The sequence below is a fragment of the Uloborus diversus genome, chromosome 1, assembly GCF_026930045.1.
Source record: "Uloborus diversus isolate 005 chromosome 1, Udiv.v.3.1, whole genome shotgun sequence".
Lineage (NCBI taxonomy): Eukaryota > Metazoa > Arthropoda > Arachnida > Araneae > Uloboridae > Uloborus > Uloborus diversus.
The window spans coordinates 15,977,835-15,996,047 of NC_072731.1; the positions used below are offsets into that span (position 1 = coordinate 15,977,835).

General features: G+C 35.1%; 1 protein-coding gene across 1 annotated transcript in view; it reads right to left on the reverse strand.

The window, feature by feature from the left end:
- The window catches only part of LOC129228189 (F-box only protein 7-like), a 62,100-nt gene that overhangs the window by 14,450 nt on the left and 29,437 nt on the right, over window positions 1-18,213 (reverse strand). The window contains exon 6 of the mRNA XM_054862857.1: window positions 7,380-7,506. Coding sequence (XP_054718832.1) covers window positions 7,380-7,506 — 127 coding nt within the window. The remainder of the gene's footprint in view (window positions 1-7,379; window positions 7,507-18,213) is intronic.

Below are 18,213 nucleotides of genomic sequence, written 5' to 3' on the forward strand. Positions count from 1 at the left end.
TTTTTCCAGGTTGAGTTAAATTTTTCATTTAAAATATATTATTTTTTTACTATTCGTTTGTAATTGTTGATCTGTAAATGTGTTTGTTATTAATTTTTGAAATTGATGTTCTATTTAAATTTTTATGTAATTTTTTAAAAGATAACTGAAAAAAAAATCAATTTTTTAAACAAAATTATAAATTTTAGGTCAAGTGTGGCATATCTAAATGTTTTTTAATTTGAATAAATGTTCTTGTGGTACATGTGGGGTGTTGGGTACAAGGGCAACGTTTCCCAACAAAAATTTCGAGGTTCTAAAAAACTTCTTTTTTTTTTTTTTTTTTGCGATTTCGCCTAGCCTACAAGTTGTGTTTTACACTTTAAGGTGCAAGTCGGCACGGGTTGCCCTTGTGCAAATTATATGAAACTTTTTTTCACGATTGTTTTGAGTCAAGAGGAAAAATACAAGAGTGTATGCGACTGGAAAAATTGACTTTCATTTTTTGAGGGACAGCCTATTGTGTATGCTTTTTATTTGCTTATTTTTTGGAAAGTAGCGACTACATTTCAAAAGTAGTTTGTAGTTACTACATTTTGAAAAAAGTAGTTGTAGTTGTAGTTAACTACATTTGTAACAAAGTAGTTGTAGTTCGCTACAAAAAAAATGTAGTTTTTCCAACCACTGATTTCATGTCTTTTGTCAAATCTAAATGCCTTTCTATTCATTATCCTAAATTAGCATAAAATATAATTCTTAGTTTAAAATTAATAATTATTAAAATAAAATCATTCTAAAAGTAAAAGAAAATTAATGTAGTAAATGGCTAGTTTGGGATATGTTTAATCTGCAATTCTGCATAAATTGATAACTAATGTTTTTCCTGATATATGATTTGATGACTAATAATCATGGTAACATGCCAACATATGTTATAAATAAATGATCTTGCATTCACCTTACATACAAATACAAGTTGCCAGTAGTGATTTTTTTTTTGGGGGGGGGGGCACAGTCAGGTTTAGTTCTAAATAGCAAAAACCGAACATACTTGAATAAAGCCACTTTTGTTTCCTATTGAAGTAGTAACATTGGAGTCGGAGGTCAGTATAAGAATACATTTAACTGACTTAATTCGCTGCTTTTTCAAAGGTACTACATAAAATCGCATTTCGTTCAATAATTCTTCTTTAATGGGATCAGTAGAGAGCCTAAAAACATTTTAAAAGAATTTCATGAAAACTTGAAAGTAGTGAAAAATTACATGACGAGGCACTTTTCCTTTCACTATCCGGTGCTCCCTTTAAAAAAATTCTGTATCTACCCCCGCAAGTTGCTTAAAATATCATTAAAAATAACAATTTATTCAAGTGAGATTTTAATTTATTTCTTATTCTATTTTACATTTGAGTGTTTTCTCTTTCATTAAAATATCAGCAAGTACGAATTTGAATAAAAATTTTCAATGGTACTATAACTTTCATTCACTGCATAAAAAATATGTGTTTGTTCACCAATCCTTATATATATAATAGCAAATGATCGAGTAATGCTCCTGATGTCATCAACAATGAAACTCGCGCAACGGCATGATAATTTGATAATATTTCTTAGTAACGTTTGACATGCAGGGAAATGCTTCACTTTGACAAGGTTGAACTGGATCCAGAAACTTAAATGTTTTACTACTGGTAAGCAGTGGTGATCTCATAGGGTATACTCCATATATGCCATATTCTCTCAAACATTTTTTAGACATATAGCATATACCTTCAAGCTTCATAAATTTTCATATTATGACATACTATGTATATGATCAAATACACATATTGTCTGTAATGGATTACTGGGAGTATACCCAGAAAAATTGATGGGAACATCACTGATGGTAAGACAATAATTTTAGGGGAATGAAGAATCGAAAAAGTGGTCAAAAATTAACGCTATCCACTGGAGTTCAGAGTTTATTCATTGGAATGAGGGTTAAAATTTCAACTATCAAAATATCACCAAACAGGCATCTGCTTCGTTCAAATGTAGAAGCAATTTTCACTTGTCATACCTTGACAGGCGGTTTTCTAGTTCTTATAGCTGGGGAGCTAACCGATGGAAAACTGCAAATTATGATAAAAAGATACCACTTGGTAGGAACATTGTTTATGACTATAAAATGAAATTAAGACCCAGAGGCATTTTCAAAAACCGTTCAAATCCAAGATGGCGGCGTTTTTCAAAATGGCTACCCATATTAGAGTTTTTTTAATATATGTCGTACAAAAGAGGTTTTTGTATCGAATTATAGGTTTTTCAGGTCACAGATTTCATTTTTTATGTTGAAAATAAGTTAAATCTTCATTTTGGTTCTTTTTTTCAAGTATAATTTTATTACTTACAAAAGAGATTACGGGCTTTTCAAAATACCAATACAAAAATAGGAAAATATTAAATGCAAATATGTACCAAAATATTAGTACTATATCGTTAGTCAAAGACTGCTTCACTCTTTGCATTAATTTTTGCATAGCAGTGTGCAGGACAGACCAGCACTTCTGCAACTACACTTGTTTTTGCAGATTTTGCAGGTGCATTTAATGAACTCAGTGCACGAATCAGAAATTTCCAGTAACTCTGACCATTTCTGCTGCCATCCAATCCTATTCACTTGGAGATGGTGCATGTATAATATGTTTGTGAGCTTGTCACAAAATGTGTTCAGCCTGGAAAGCACTACGCAATACTTTGTTGGTGGAAAACTTTCAAGTGGCCGATTTTTTGTCATATTCAACTCTTTCCTTGCTTCATTTACAATTATGCTATTACTAATGGACAGTACAGAAGGGTATACGCCCAAAATGTCGCGGTCCAAAATGTCGCGGCCAAAATGTCGCTGTCCCAAAAAGTCGCCGGTCCAAAATGTCGCCGTCCCAAAATGTCGCCAGTCCAAAATATCGCCAGTCCAAAATGTTGCCGGTTCACAATCTTGCCGGCCCAAAATGTCGCCAGTTCAAAATGTCACCAACCCAAAATGTCGCCGGCCCAAAATGTCGCCAGTTCAAAATGTCGCCGGGCCAAAATTCGCTAGTTCAATTGGTACGAAAAATTTAAATGTACGTCGATGCTTTTCAGCATAAAAGTTGCGAAAGAATATTAATTGCCTCTCAAAGTAAGTTCCTTCAAAAATAATCATTTTTTGAGCAATGACAGTCACGCATAACGATGAAAACGTTCAGTTACTCCACTATCTTGAACGAATTGACGCAAAAAACCACGCAGCCCTAAATCATATTTGGTACTTGCGGGTATCGTTCGAATTCTTACTACAGTTTTTGACGTAGAATGGCCCCAAAAAATCGGTCACACACAAACGCACACTATTCTTGAAGAAAAGTTTAAAATAATTTAGCGAACGTCAGAACTGAACGCCATCAGAACATTTTACAGTTGGTAGATAGCGAGTCATAAGAAATAAGATAACGTAACGCTTGTATTAAGAAATAAGATAACGTAACGCTTGTATTAAGAAATAAGATAACGTAACGCTTGTATTCTATTTGTTTGCTGAAAAACAGCCGAGAGTTGCGAATCAAAACGGAATAATCTTTTTGGAATTTATCAAGAAACTCAGTACAGTCCCATTTTTAACGGAGACATTTATTAAAGGCAGTAATAATTTATTCTGCAAATTTGGTGTTAAACAGAATTTTTGTACATTTGCATTTTTCTTACCAATTGAATGAGCGAATTTTGGATCTACGACATTTTGGACAGGCGACATTTTGGAGCGCCGACATTTTGGATCGGCAATATTTTGGCCCAGCGACATTTTGGACAGGCGACATTTTGGCCCGGCGACATTTTGACCCGGCGACATTTTGGACCCACGACATTTCGGCCTGGCAACATTTTGGATCGGCGACATTATGGCCCGGCGACATTTTGGGCAAGCGACATTTTGGCCAGGCGACATTTTGACCGCGATATTTCGGTGGCGACATTTTGACCCCAAACCGTACAGAAGTACTACTACGTACCTTTCAGGTTGTGAAATAAATAAAACGCCACAGTTGCTTCTTTGAATATTATCCATGCCTTCCAAGTTGATTTTTTGAAGTTCCCAATAAAGCTAGGAATGCTGTCACAAAACCTATGAAGGCATGAAATCCTGGTAAAGCTTTTGTTTTTCTTTTCTTTTCCAATAGCTTCATATATGGCATGAACTGTAATGCATTTGCTGTTGTTTCCTGTTACAAAAGCAATCCAATGTTTATCTAGATTTAATGTTGACAAGGAAAAAAAGTAAGATATTGCTAAGACTAAGACATCTGTATCAATAATGCACATGACAATCTTCCTGTAACCGTTTTCTACCATGTTTTGAAGATGCAGTATCATTCTTGAGCCTGTTTCCTCTGGGCCAGGGCAAGTAACATCAATGAGGGAAGTTTATGCAGTACTTTTTCCTGTAATGTCGTCACCTATAGTCGTTAGAACCTGTACATTTGCTATGGTACTTACAGCTAACGTACCTAACAGCAGTGATGACGGTTGAGGCTTATAAGTGGAGTAGGGAGGGAGCAAAAAAAAAAAAAAACACTAAAAGCCATGGGATTTTCAGCGGCAGCAAAAGATGAAAAAAAATATACATAAAAAGGAATTGACATCACTGTGCACAATAATCCTGCTATCGATTACGATAAGGTTCTGGTCATTTTCCAAATATGGATTTCCAAGTTCTTTCAAAGTGCTATAAAGAGCTCGAACCTTAGTAGAATATTTAATTTGAAATGAGTGACACTGCTCAAGATGGAGTCGACTATTTTCTTCATGTTTTAGCTTAATATCCCTCCTGCTTAAACTCTTCTATTATTAATCGGCTTATTTGTGGTCTAGGAACCATCCAACGCCCAAGTGCTGATGGATCCTGTGTCAATCCCATTGCACCGCCATCCACTTTTACTATTGCATTATTTTGTTGGTGTGCTTGGTCAACACCGATTGCTGAGAATAATCTATAAGATTTTCTTATCTTAAACTGTCCCGAAATAAATGATCGATGTAGCTCTGATATGGTAGTTCAATCTCTGCATCATAAAGATCTTTTTTGATGGATTGAAAACGGACGTGTGTAATTTAAAGACACAAACCTCTAAAACATTTGTTGATTATTATGAAAACATATTTAAACTTTACATTTGTAAAGATATTGAGACTTTCCAGTGCCAGAGAATTGATTTTATTTGAAGGGGGATTTTATTTATGTTACACCAACGATCAAACAAAGGTCAAACTAGAGAGAAGTGAGGAGCAGGAATAAAAAGACAAGTGCTTTCACATGGTACTTTACCTAAAAATTGGCCAGGATTTTTAAGAAATTCAAATAACAAAAAAGAGTTCTTTGCTCTGTTAGGTATGTTTAGCTGTAAGTACCATAAAAATGTGCAGGTTCTAACGACTATAGGTGACGACATTACAGGAAATAGTACTGCATAAACTTCCCTCATTGATGTTACTTGCCCTGGCCCAGAGGAAACAGGCTCAAGAATAATACTGCATCTTCAAAACATGGTAGAAAACGGTTACAGGAAGATTGTCATGTGCATTGTTAATACAGATGTCTTAAGTCTTAGCAATATCTTACTTTTTTTCCTTGTCAATATTAAGTCTAGATAAACTTTGGATTGCTTTTGTAACAGGAATCAACATCACATCTATTACAGTGTTTGCCATATATGAAGCTATTGGAAAAGAAAAGGAAAAGAAAGGCTTTACCAGGATTTCATGCCTTCATAGGTTTTGTGACAGCAATCCTAGATTCACTGGGAAGTCCATAAAACCCACTTGGGAGGGAAGGGTGATATTTAAAGAAAAAACTGTGGCATTTTTTTATTTATTTCACAACCTCAAAGTTCTATACCGAGCGAAATTTTTGACATTTTTGAAAGGTAAATTGTAGTACAACTGTACTTTTCCACTAGAAATAGCGACACTGTAAATGATGCAAGGAAAAAATGGTTTATGACAAAAAAAAAAAAGCCACTTGAAAGTTTGCCAGCAACAAGTTTTGCGTAGCGTTTTCAAGGCCGGACACATTTGAGGACAAGCTCGCAAACGTATCATATGTGCACCATCTCCAAGTGAATAAGGTTGGATAGCAGCTGAAATGGTCTGAGTGACCGGATATTTCTGATTCATGCACTGAGCTCAAAAAGTGCACCTGCAAAATTGGCAAGAATACGTGTAGCTGCAGAAGTGTTGGTCTGTCCTGCCTCCTGCACACTATTATGCAGAAATTAATGCGAAGAATAAAGCACTGTTTGACTAACGACGTAGTACTAATACTTTTGTACATATTTGCATTTAATATTTTTCCTATTTTTATATTGGTACTTTGAAAAGCACGTAATTTCTTTTGTAAGTAATAAAATTATATTTAAAAAAAACACCAAAATGAACATTTAGCTTATTTTCAACATACAAAATGAAATCTGTGACCTGAAAAACCTATAACTCAATATAAAAACCTATTTTGTACGACATATATTAAAAAAACTCCAATATGGGTAGCCATTTTGAAAAACGCCACCATCTTGGTTTTAAACGGTTTTTGAAAGTGCCTCTGGGTCTTAATTTCATTTTATAGTCATAAACAACATTCCTACCAAGTGGCATCTTCTTATCATAATTTGCAGTTTTCCATTGATTTTTGTCGTTTAGCTCCCAGGCTATTAAATATTTAAATATGTTTACTATTCAGCTGTTGAATGTTAAGACATTCAACTGAACCAAATATTGGTTGTGATGGCCTGATCGGTAAAGCATTGGACTTGTGATCGGAGGGTATCGGGTTCGATACTAACTGGTCAAAGATCCACCGTCTTCATTAATGGTGACTGGGGAATGTTAAATATGCTCATGGTCACAAAGCCCTCTAAGTGAAACAATACCTTTGGGGGTGCTGGAACAGGGATTGCTGTGCTTCTGGTCTGGATCAAAAACTCTGAGCTTTCTACAGGGTCCCATCCAACTGGTTAGACCACGAATAGTGGAAGGCATGGGGGACTTAGGAGTGAAAAGGGAATTCGAAAATTTGATTTGTCAGCCAAACAGGCAGCATATCAAATACCAATCGAATATTCAGTGCATCCCTGATAGAAATGATTTGCATCAATTTTCATGATAGCATCTTCTTGTTTTTATATATAGACACATAAAAAGCAAAAAAAAATTGTAGATTAATAAATGATCAATTGATATGTAACATGATAGATAAATAAATATATTGTATATATATATCCCAAAATTATTATAAATGCTTTGTAAAACATAGTAATGTAGTTATTTATTCTTAAAAAAAAAATCAATTACTAAAACCTTAATATAAAGACCACAATAAAACTCACTTAATTCAAAATCCCTTAAATACAAGTTTTTCCACAAATAAGGTGAATTTGCAAGCTCATTAAACTTCTTATTAACAGCTGAGCATGAAACAATGCTTTCAACAGGAAGTAATTCCAATATATGCAACTGAAAAACATAAATTCTGATCATTTAATGAAAATACTAAAGCAGTTTTTAAAGTGCATATTTTGTAAAAATAAAGTTTACACAATAAGAAAAAAGTTATTGCAAAGAAGTTGTTATGACCTAAGTAGCTAAACACATTTATATTTGGTTCCTGTGTGACAAGTATTGACAAATAAATAAAAATAATAAAATAATATTGCGATTTTTTTTGTCAATAATTAAAGCAAGATTTATACAATTTAGTAAAATAAAATTTAAAAAAACCCTCAAAATTTATAATCAGTAACGGCTGTCACTCTCATACACACCCCTGATACATACACATAGTTAAAGCTCAACTAAGCATGCATTGTTCTTGCTTATTGTTTGCATAAAAAATAATTTATGTTGCATGCCAAGCAAGATAAGAGAGATCCTATATCTTGAAGAACAGATTATCAATTATTTCAAGTCATGACAGAACAGACCATGTCTTGATACATAGACATATGGGACATGGGGTACGCATGGTATTTTAACTCTTGTAAGTCCTGGCAGAGTAGGCATGATTTGCAACAGTTAAAATACCTCATGAATAGTTGAGATATTGTGTACACACACATACATGGTGTATTTAGAGAGTAATATCATTGTGTTGATTACAAGAGATTTATTGATCCTTACAATAACTGCTCCAAAAGAGACTCCTCCTGGGTTGCTATATTGTTTCCAGTAAAAATTTTTCGAGCACTGAAGGAGTCACGGTTGGATTTTTCAGAAATGCCCTGCAGAGCATTGGTGCAAGTCTCTTTGACTTTGTCAAATGTCTCAAAATGAACAAAATGTGTTCTTTAATCTTAAACTTATTAGTACAGGAATAAAAGAAGGAAGTCTTGTCAGGAATATAGGGCAGCAGGGGAATAGTTCACAGATTAGGATTTAGGCCAAGAGATTGGTGACCATCTTCAAGCACTTTTCAGAGCCAAGATGATTTATCACAATCTTTTGAACAGTAGAGGCATGTTAAACCGGTCCCATTAATACTTTTATTACTATTTATGATTAAGAAATAGCACCTAGGGTCCTACAAATCGTATAAAAAATCATATGGTAAGTTATAATGAACATATTTTATTTCAGAAAGAGTTATTTTAGTAGTGCAGAGTAACTTTCAGAAAACTGCAACTTTATTTTTTTTGAGCAATCACGATTGCTTATTGTTCTCACTTGACAGTCCTTGATGTTCCGTTTGTTTCCTTTTTCAGCTTGGACCAGGCCTGCAGCACAACCGTCCACCGGCGGCGGCGCGGCTGGTCCTTGATACCATTGATGAATGATACCACCTGTTAACTGTAATACTTCTTGCAGAGTTAGTGAAAGAACTAACATTTCATCTACTTTCTGTGAATAACTGATGAAGAGACTTCTTTAAAAATAACTAAAATTTATTAACACGTGGAAAAAGGTAAATATAATTGTATAAACATAACTGAAGCCAAAGGTAAAAAAAGATTAATTAAATATGACTAGCAAGTTAGTTAAGCTCATCCTAATACGGCTCGCTAATCTATTACTACGATCAGCCAAGCACAGTCGGCAATCCGCCGAACAATACGAGCTCTACCCTAGCTACCTTTTACAGGACAGACATCACCGAACGAGTCTTAAAAAAGAGAGAGCGAATCTCAGCTCCGATCGCTATTAAATAGTCTGTCCTCATCATTATTCACATCAATGCCCTTACGTCCACGCAACCAATGAGAATGCACCAAGTGGCAGAGACGCCTCCCTGCTAAGCCAATGGCGGGAGTCTGTTACGTCACCCTTCCGATCCGATCACTCACTTCCGATTCACTCGGATCGTTGGTCCGAACAGGCGTCGGTTGATTATCGTGAAGTTCAGTTACCTGGGCAAAAGTAAGTGTAGAGATATTTGTAGAAATTCTATTTCTAACAATGCCCCTCCTCTCTACATCTTACAAGAAACAGCTAATAATTTTTTTTTTTTTTTCAAAAAAAAACATCTTTGGTTTCTAGTTTCACAAATCCATTCTATAACTTTATAGAAAAGTAAAAATATAACAATAATTAAGCATAATACAAAACATCGTTCGGCGATATAACACATTCCATCAGGACGAAAATATATGCATCCAATCGCAAATTACAATCCAGACTTTAATCTAAAACTCGAGAAGTGTCTGCGCCAATATGCAAATGCGCTGTCCGCAGAGGGCAGCACAGGTGACTGTAGACATAAAATGGCTAAGCTCCATGAGAAGAAAAAATTCCTACCTGATGTATCTTAACCACATTTGGACACTCGTCCATTACACTGCATGTTGCAGTACTTTCATAAAACCAAGAACGGTTTCAATTTTATTTATAATGTTATTTTATTTTAATTTACTGTACATACGCTAAGTTAAATATAATACTTTTAAGTAAATCCTAGTTTTCTTGACTACAATCATTACAAGAGCAAACATTTGGAGGCACCAGGCGAGATCATATGGATTCTACTCGAGGATTCAACATTTAAAGAATTCAAAGATAAGTATATCTTTTCAATCAAATAGTTTGACTTTGGTTACCATTCGTCATTCAAAATGACCGGCAATAGTGCTGAAGATAAAACTTCACAAATGCAACACGGCACTGATGAAAAAGCCGTTAAAATGCTTCGTGGACGGGCCAAAGCGGCTCTAACTAGAATAACTAACTTCATTAATGTCGAAGGACAAATATTTGATAAATTTGATTTAAGAAACAAACTTGAAAGATTAGATTCTATATTCATTGAATTTAACAAAGCTGATTCAGAATTGCCGGAAGAACTTTCGGAAATCGAACAGTTCGAAGAAACGTATTATGCAACCAAAGTCAAGCTACAAAAAGCTCTTGAAACTGTATCTGTGAATTTAAATCCAGTGCAAATTGAAAATAATGATAGTATGCCTATAGGTAATTCAATAAGTAATAATTTTAAGCTACCCAAGTTAAACATTGAATCTTTTACTGGTCAATATCAAGACTGGCCTTCATTCAAAGATTTGTATCTTTCATTAGTGCATAAAAATAATAGGCTTTCAAACATTCAAAAATTTCAATATCTTAAAGGGCTTTTGTGTTTTGAACCAGCAAGTATAATCAAGCATATTCCTATATCGGAAACTGGTTATATTGAAGCTTGGGATAAACTGTTAGCTCGCTATGATAATAAGAAACAAATAATTTCTTCTTTAATTAAAACCTTCATGGATCAACCAGATATTGTTAACGCTAACTGTGCTAATTTGCGCAATCTCACTGATACTTCTGACGAAGTTATCAGAGGTCTAAAATCTATAGATTCTAAAGCAGATTCTAGAGATATTTGGCTAATTTATATTTTATTACAAAAATTGGATAGCAAGACACGGGAAGAATGGGCGAAACATACAACTAAGGAAGAATTTCCTACATTTGAAATGTTTCTGAAGTTTCTAAATAATAAATGTGTATCTTTAGAATTATGCAATTCAAACGAATGCAATGAAATTAGAAATTCATCCAGAAGTAATAAAAATAGTGCATCTAATAGATGTATAAAATGTAAGGACACTTCTCATTATTTGTCAAAATGTCCGAAATTTAAAGAAATGAATGTAAAAGAACGCAAGCAATTCGTGAATAAATTCAAATTGTGCTTTAATTGTTTATCTAACAAGCATTCGGATATTCAATCATGCAATTCTTCTTATTCATGTCATTTTTGCAAACGCAAACATCATTCACTTCTGCATGAAAGTTATGAGCAAAAAAATGTTTTCTCGAATGCATTTCATTCGAAAGGTTCAAGTCAAAACTTTCCGCAAATAAACTCTAGTGTACAACAAACTGATATCCCAACACGAAACGAAAAAAGCGTATTTGTGAATGCCGTTAGAGCTGCATTTGCGTTATTACCTACAGCTTGTGTTTTTGTCAAAGATGCTAGCGGGGAATCGAGAACCTTAAGAATTTTGTGACTCGGGAAGCATGACTACGCTCCTATCCAACTCCTGTTTAAATTCTTTGGGATTAAAAAGAAAAAATGCATGTTTCCCTATCACTGGTCTTGCAGGTTCTAAAATTGGTTTAACTAAAGGCTGTGTTGAAGTCAATTTAAGTTCCAGATTCAACCCTGATATTCCACTGCCCGTAAATGCTTTAATTCTAGATAAATTGACGGCCCCACTTCCAACTGAAGCAATTCAAAAGGAACATTTCGCACATTTAAGTAACATTAATTTAGCCGATGAAAACTTTTACCTTCCAAGTAAAGTGAATATGATTCTTGGTGCTGATTACCTATTCTCTATTTTCCTTCCGGGTCAGATAAATTGTTCGGAAAGTAATTTAATCGCTCAAAACTCAATTTTTGGTTTTTTAGTTTCGGGAAGACTGCCAGAAAATCAGTCGAATTCAAATTCATCAACTAGCTTACACATTTACGAATTAAATGTTGATAGTGAGCTTAGAAAATTTTGGGAAATGGAAGAAGTATCGGTAGCGAAAAGTAAAATTCTTTCACCGGAAGAAGAATTCGTTGAAACACACTTTAAAGAAAATTATTCAACAAATTTCGATGGACGTTTTGTTGTGAAGTTACCGTTTTTGAAGTCGAAAGCCGAGTTAGGTGATTCAAAATCCGCGGCTATTTCGCGACTTTATGCCATGGAACGAAAATTCAAATTCAATCCGGAATTCGAAAAACATTATAAAGAATTTATGCTCAACTACGAAGATTCAGGTCACATGTCGCCTTTAACAAAGAATTCAGATATTCTTCTAAAAAATGAACAGTGTTTTTTGCCTCATCACGCTGTTTTCAAGCCATCTAGTACCACTACAAAATTACGCGTAGTTTTTGACGCATCTTGTAAAACTTCAAACGGAACTTCGCTAAATTCAATTTTAGGAGTGGGTCCCAAATTACAACGAGATATTTTTGAAATATTGCTAAACTTCAGATTTCCAAAAATAGTTTTCACTGCGGACATTGAGAAAATGTACCGTCAAATTTTAGTATCGGACGAAGATCAACCTTATCAACAAATTGTTTGGCGATACAATGCCAAAGATAAAATACAAACGTACAGGTTAAAAACTGTAACGTACGGTTTAGCTTCCGCCTCATTCCTAGCTACCAGATGTATCAAACAAATTGCTCTTGATACACCTAATCCTAAAATATCACGCATTTTACAAGAAGACGTATATATGGATGATCTTTTGTCAGGTTCGAGTAATTTTTCAGACGCAATTTCAATTTGCAAAAATATTGCGTCAATTTTACAATCCTACGGATTTAACTTAAGGAAATGGAATTCAAATTCTTCCAAATTCCTTGAAGAATTTCCCGAGCAATGTTCCTCAGAAACAAGCTTTGAAATCAATCGTGATGCACACGTTAGTTCTAAAGTGTTAGGTTTATTTTGGAATTCAACAAATGATACATTTGCATTCAAGGTTAATTTATCTCTTTTACCACCCTACACTAAAAAAAGGATTCTATCGGAGTCTGCACGTATTTTCGATCCTTTGGGATTACTTGCACCTTGTGTAGTTACAATCAAAATATTCTATCAAAAGTGGCTTATCAAGGGGGATTGGGATTCACCCATTCCGAAGTTAATGGAAACCGAATGGTTAAAGTTTCAGGCATCATTCAACGAAATAAATGATATCACTATTCCTAGAAGTGTCACCATTGATTCAGAATGCGAAACTGAATTACATGGTTTTGCAGACGCGTCATCGCTAGCATACGCGGCTGTGATTTACTGTCGTCAAATTGTCGATGGGTCCACAACAGTTTCACTGTTGGTTGCTAAAACTAAGGTTGCTCCACTCAAGCAAATCTCCATTCCTAGACTGGAATTATGTGCCGCGCACTTGTTATCAAAATTATTTCTCACTGTTCTCAACTCGTTGAAGAATTTCAATCTTCGCGTTTTCGCATGGACAGATTCAAAGGTAGTTCTTTCATGGCTATCTTCTCATCCACGTAAGTGGAAGACTTTTGTCGCAAATAGAATTTCTGAAATAATAGAAGTTCTACCCCCAGCTCACTGGAATTTCGTATCCTCCAGAGAGAACCCTTCAGACATCGCTTCACGTGGTATCGACCCTAAATGTCTACCAAATTGCGATCTGTGGTGGCATGGCCCGCACTGGCTACATTCAAATCAAATGCATTGGCCTACGGCTGAATTACATTCTACAGACATTGTTAGCGCAGTTAAAGCTGAGGAAAAATCAAATCCAATGTTTAACTTTCATGCTAGTTCAACAAATGACCTATTCGTTCGTCTATTCGAAAAATATTCATCATTATCGAAAGTTATTCGCATCTTGGCATATTGCTACAGATTTATTAATCTTTGTAAAAAAAAAAGAATCGGATTCAATATTGCTTCTTGCAATACCCTCGGTTCACTCACTTCTGCAGAAACAAGGGCTGCAGAAGAAAAACTCATTCACTGGGTTCAAGACACACATTTTTCTGAAGAGAAAAAATGCATTCGGCTTCAAAAGCCACTGAAAAGACGCAGTCCTTTGCGTTCACTTTTCCCATTCATAGACGGAAACGGTCTCTTACGGGTGCGAGGTCGGTTACAGAACGCCGACTTACCCATGAACAGGAAACATCCTATCATTATCCCATCACAACACAGATTTTGTGAACTGTTAATTCGCGAAAAACACGTAGCTTATTTGCATGCTGGTCCTACCTTATTATCTCATATATTAAGGCAATCATATTGGATAATAGGAGGAAAAAGATTGATCAACAAATGTGTTAATCAATGCATAAAATGTCATAGATTCAAAACTGCTAACAATTCACAACTCATGGGCAATCTGCCTAAACCACGAGTGACCTTAGAAAGAGCTTTCTTTCATTCTGGAATAGATTACGCCGGACCTGTTTCTATAAAATTTATTAAAGGTCGAGGTGCTAAAGTTACGAAAGGTTACATTGCACTTTTCATTTGCCTGTCCACTAAGGCATTACACATCGAAGTAGTAAGCGATCTGACAACAGAAGCTTTCATCGCTGCTTTGCGACGCTTTAGTGCTCGCCGTGGCACCCCTCGCCACGTATACAGCGACAACGCCACTATTTTTCATGGAGCTCATCGAAAATTGAATGAGATAGAACAATCCTGGCTCAACGCTCTTAGCTCGGATCCTGTCGTTGATTACTTGACACAGTTCTCAATTGAATGGCATTTCATTCCTCCTTCTGCCCCTCATTTTGGGGGAATTTGGGAAGCAGGAATTCGATCTGTAAAGTTTCACCTCAAACGAGTTATAGGAGAAACAGCTCTAACCTTCGAAGAGCTAACTACATTAACTACTCAAATTGAAGCACTTCTGAATTCACGTCCAATCACATATGTTGACGTCAATGATACCGACTCTATAAATGCTTTGACTCCTTCGCATTTCCTTACAGGTGATGTGATAAGTTCAATTCCGGATCCAGCAAACCTGAACGAACATAGCTTCAAAGGAAAGTGGGAACTTATCCAGAATCTCCGCAAAGGCTTCTGGAAGCAGTAGTCAAAGGAGTACCTCTCCTCTCTGCAGAGTCGTCAAAAGTGGACCACCCCTCATGCCAACATTCAAGTCAACGATATTGTGTTAGTGAAAGAAGCCTCATCACCTGGTTTGTGGCCCTTGGCTAGGGTTCTTGAAGTTTACCCGGGAGCGGACGACCTGGTCCGCGTTGCAACAGTAAAGACAGCTAAAGGGATCTTCCAGAGACCGATCTGCAAACTATCTCCTATTCCTATGTATCAGGACTCAAGTCCCTATCAGGACTCAATTCCTGATAGGGTGGGAGTATGTCTGCGCCAATATGCAAATGCGCTGTCCGCAGAGGGCAGCACAGGTGACTGTAGACATAAAACGGCTAAGCTCCATGAGAAGAAAAAATTCCTACCTGATGTATCTTAACCACATTTGGACACTCGTCCATTACACTGCATGTTGCAGTACTTTCATAAAACCAAGAACGGTTTCAATTTTATTTATAATGTTATTTTATTTTAATTTACTGTACATACGCTAAGTTAAATATAATACTTTTAAGTAAATCCTAGTTTTCTTGACTACAATCATTACAAGAGCAAACAAGAAGAAAAAAAAACATTTGCAAAGACACAAGTATAAACACATTCGTAATAAAGTATGCAAAAAAAATGTACATATTAAATTTTTAGCTAATTACTACAGTGTATATTAGAGCTGTAATTTGCAAAAAAAAATTCTAACATGAAAATTCAACACCCTAAAATTTCTCATTTAAATTCGATTGTATAGTAAAATTTCGCGAATATTTCATTTTTGAGAAAATTACACAATACAGAAAAGTATTTCCAAATACATTAAAAAATTTCCTGATACAATGTCGAAATTACATCTTTAAAATTGAATATTCATCGGTAGCAAAAGTGATTAATGAAAAACTGTTTCACAAAATTTTACAAGTTCAGTTCCAGAAAGTGGTTTTGTAAATACGTCAGCTTGGTTTTCTTTACTTCTTACAAAATTAATGCAGAAAATTTCTTGATAAATTAAGTCCCTCACAAAAAATAATTTAACATCGATGTGCTTCGTTCTATAATTTTCAATTGGGGATTTACAGAAATCTATCGTGGCCTGATTATCCGCATACAATATTGATTTTACTTTCTGGCTATTGGTAATTCCAAAGTTAATGCACTCATCTAAAATTCTGTCAAACCATAGCAATTCTTTTGCTGCTTCCGTAAGTGCAACGAATTCTGATTCCATGGTTGACAAGCATATGCCTTTTTCTTTGAACGTACGCCAAGAAATCGGAGCATTATCAAGTGAAATTATTTGTCCCCCTAAGGAAGTTCTATCATCTTTGTTACTGGCGAAATCAGCATCGCTAAATCCCACGATTTGTAATTTGTTACATTTTAGACTGAGTTTGAAATCTTTAGTGTGAGACACGTAACCTAATAATTTAAGTAATCCTCCCCAATGAAACATTCCAGGATTTGACTGAAATTGGCTGAATATGTTTACGGCGTAGCAAATATCCGGTCTGGTCCGGTTTGCAATAAATGCGAGACAACCTAACAAATTTCTATAAGGAATTTTAGACATTTCAAGTTTTTCACTTTCTGATTGAGGACAATTTGAATTGGAATAAACTATACCTTTACTTATAGGTAATGAAGAAATTGGAAAGTTAAAATGCCTAAAACGGTCACAAATTTCTGTAATATAATTTGTTTGATGCATTTTAATTTCATTTTCATATTCTTCAAAATTTACACCAAGTAGTGTCTTGGTTTTTCCCAAAATTTTAAGGTCAAAATGTTTATTCAACAAGTTTAAAACAAATTCAATATTTTTACTATTTTTCCCGAATAACACAATATCATCAACATATAATAAAAATATTACTTTGGATTGAAAAATATAAACACAATTACACCTTTGAAATTTGTTAAAACCTATATTTGCTAAAACGCTGTCGATTTCATAATACCAATTTCGACCACTTTGATGAAGTCCGTAAATTGCCTTTTGAAGTTTACACACATAGTTTTCCTTCCCTTTTTCAACAAAACCGGGAGGTTGTTGCATAAACGCATCTTCTTTTAAGGGAGCATAAAGGTATGCACATTTTACATCGCACTGGACATTTTCCCACTTTTGAAAAATTACAAGAAATGCGAAAAAGAAACGGATTACACTAAATGATACAACTGGGCTGAATGTTAAATCGTACGAATCAAATTGAACTTGTTTGTGACCTTGTGCACACAATCTTGATTTCCACCTTACGATTTGGCCCTGTTCGTTTCGTTTAACAGTATATACCCATCTACATCCTATTACATTCGCGTTTTCTGGAAGTGGTGTCAAAGTCCATACCTTTCTTTCCCGAAAAACTTTCATTTCTTCCTTCATGGAATTTTCCCAGTTTTCCCTCTGTTTTGACTTTAAAAATTGTTTGTAAGTATTGGGAATAATTATCTCTTCTTCATCTAGTCATAATTGAGAAAAATTCGCGCTCGTGGATTGACCATTAACTTCCCCTTCATACGTATTTTTACCTTGGAAATTAAAAATATGCGGTTCAAAAACTATAGCATTTCTGTTACAATACTTTCTGATATCATGAATGAATCTTAACCGTTTCGAACTATTTTTTTCGTAATAATACACATCCGTTCGCGATCCATCTTTCCGCGGTGCTATTTTTCTAAACCAAGTTGTTTCTTTTAGGGGTCTAACTTCTTCATCAATGGAACTTTCATCTTCCGACGTAGTGTCGATTTCGCGATCTGAACCCGTAGAATTTTCTACGTTCTGGGATTGGCTCGCATCTTCGTACACGGAACTTTCATCGTCTGAAGAAAAATTAGATTTATCGTCAAAATGACAATGGCCCATCACCGCTCCACTGCGATTACTTTTAAATTCATTTTTATAGAATAAATTCTCATTAAAGGAAATATTAATGCTTTCTACAACCTTATCAGTTTCTGGGAAATAAACACGATAACCCTTCGTCTTAAAGGCATATCCGATGAGAACACCTTTTCTAGCTTTTAAGTCTAGTTTATTACGTTTCTGCTTCGGAACTCCGACGTAAGACACGATTCCGAATGGCTTAAGGTGTTTTACTGAAGGAATATTTCTCCCATAAAG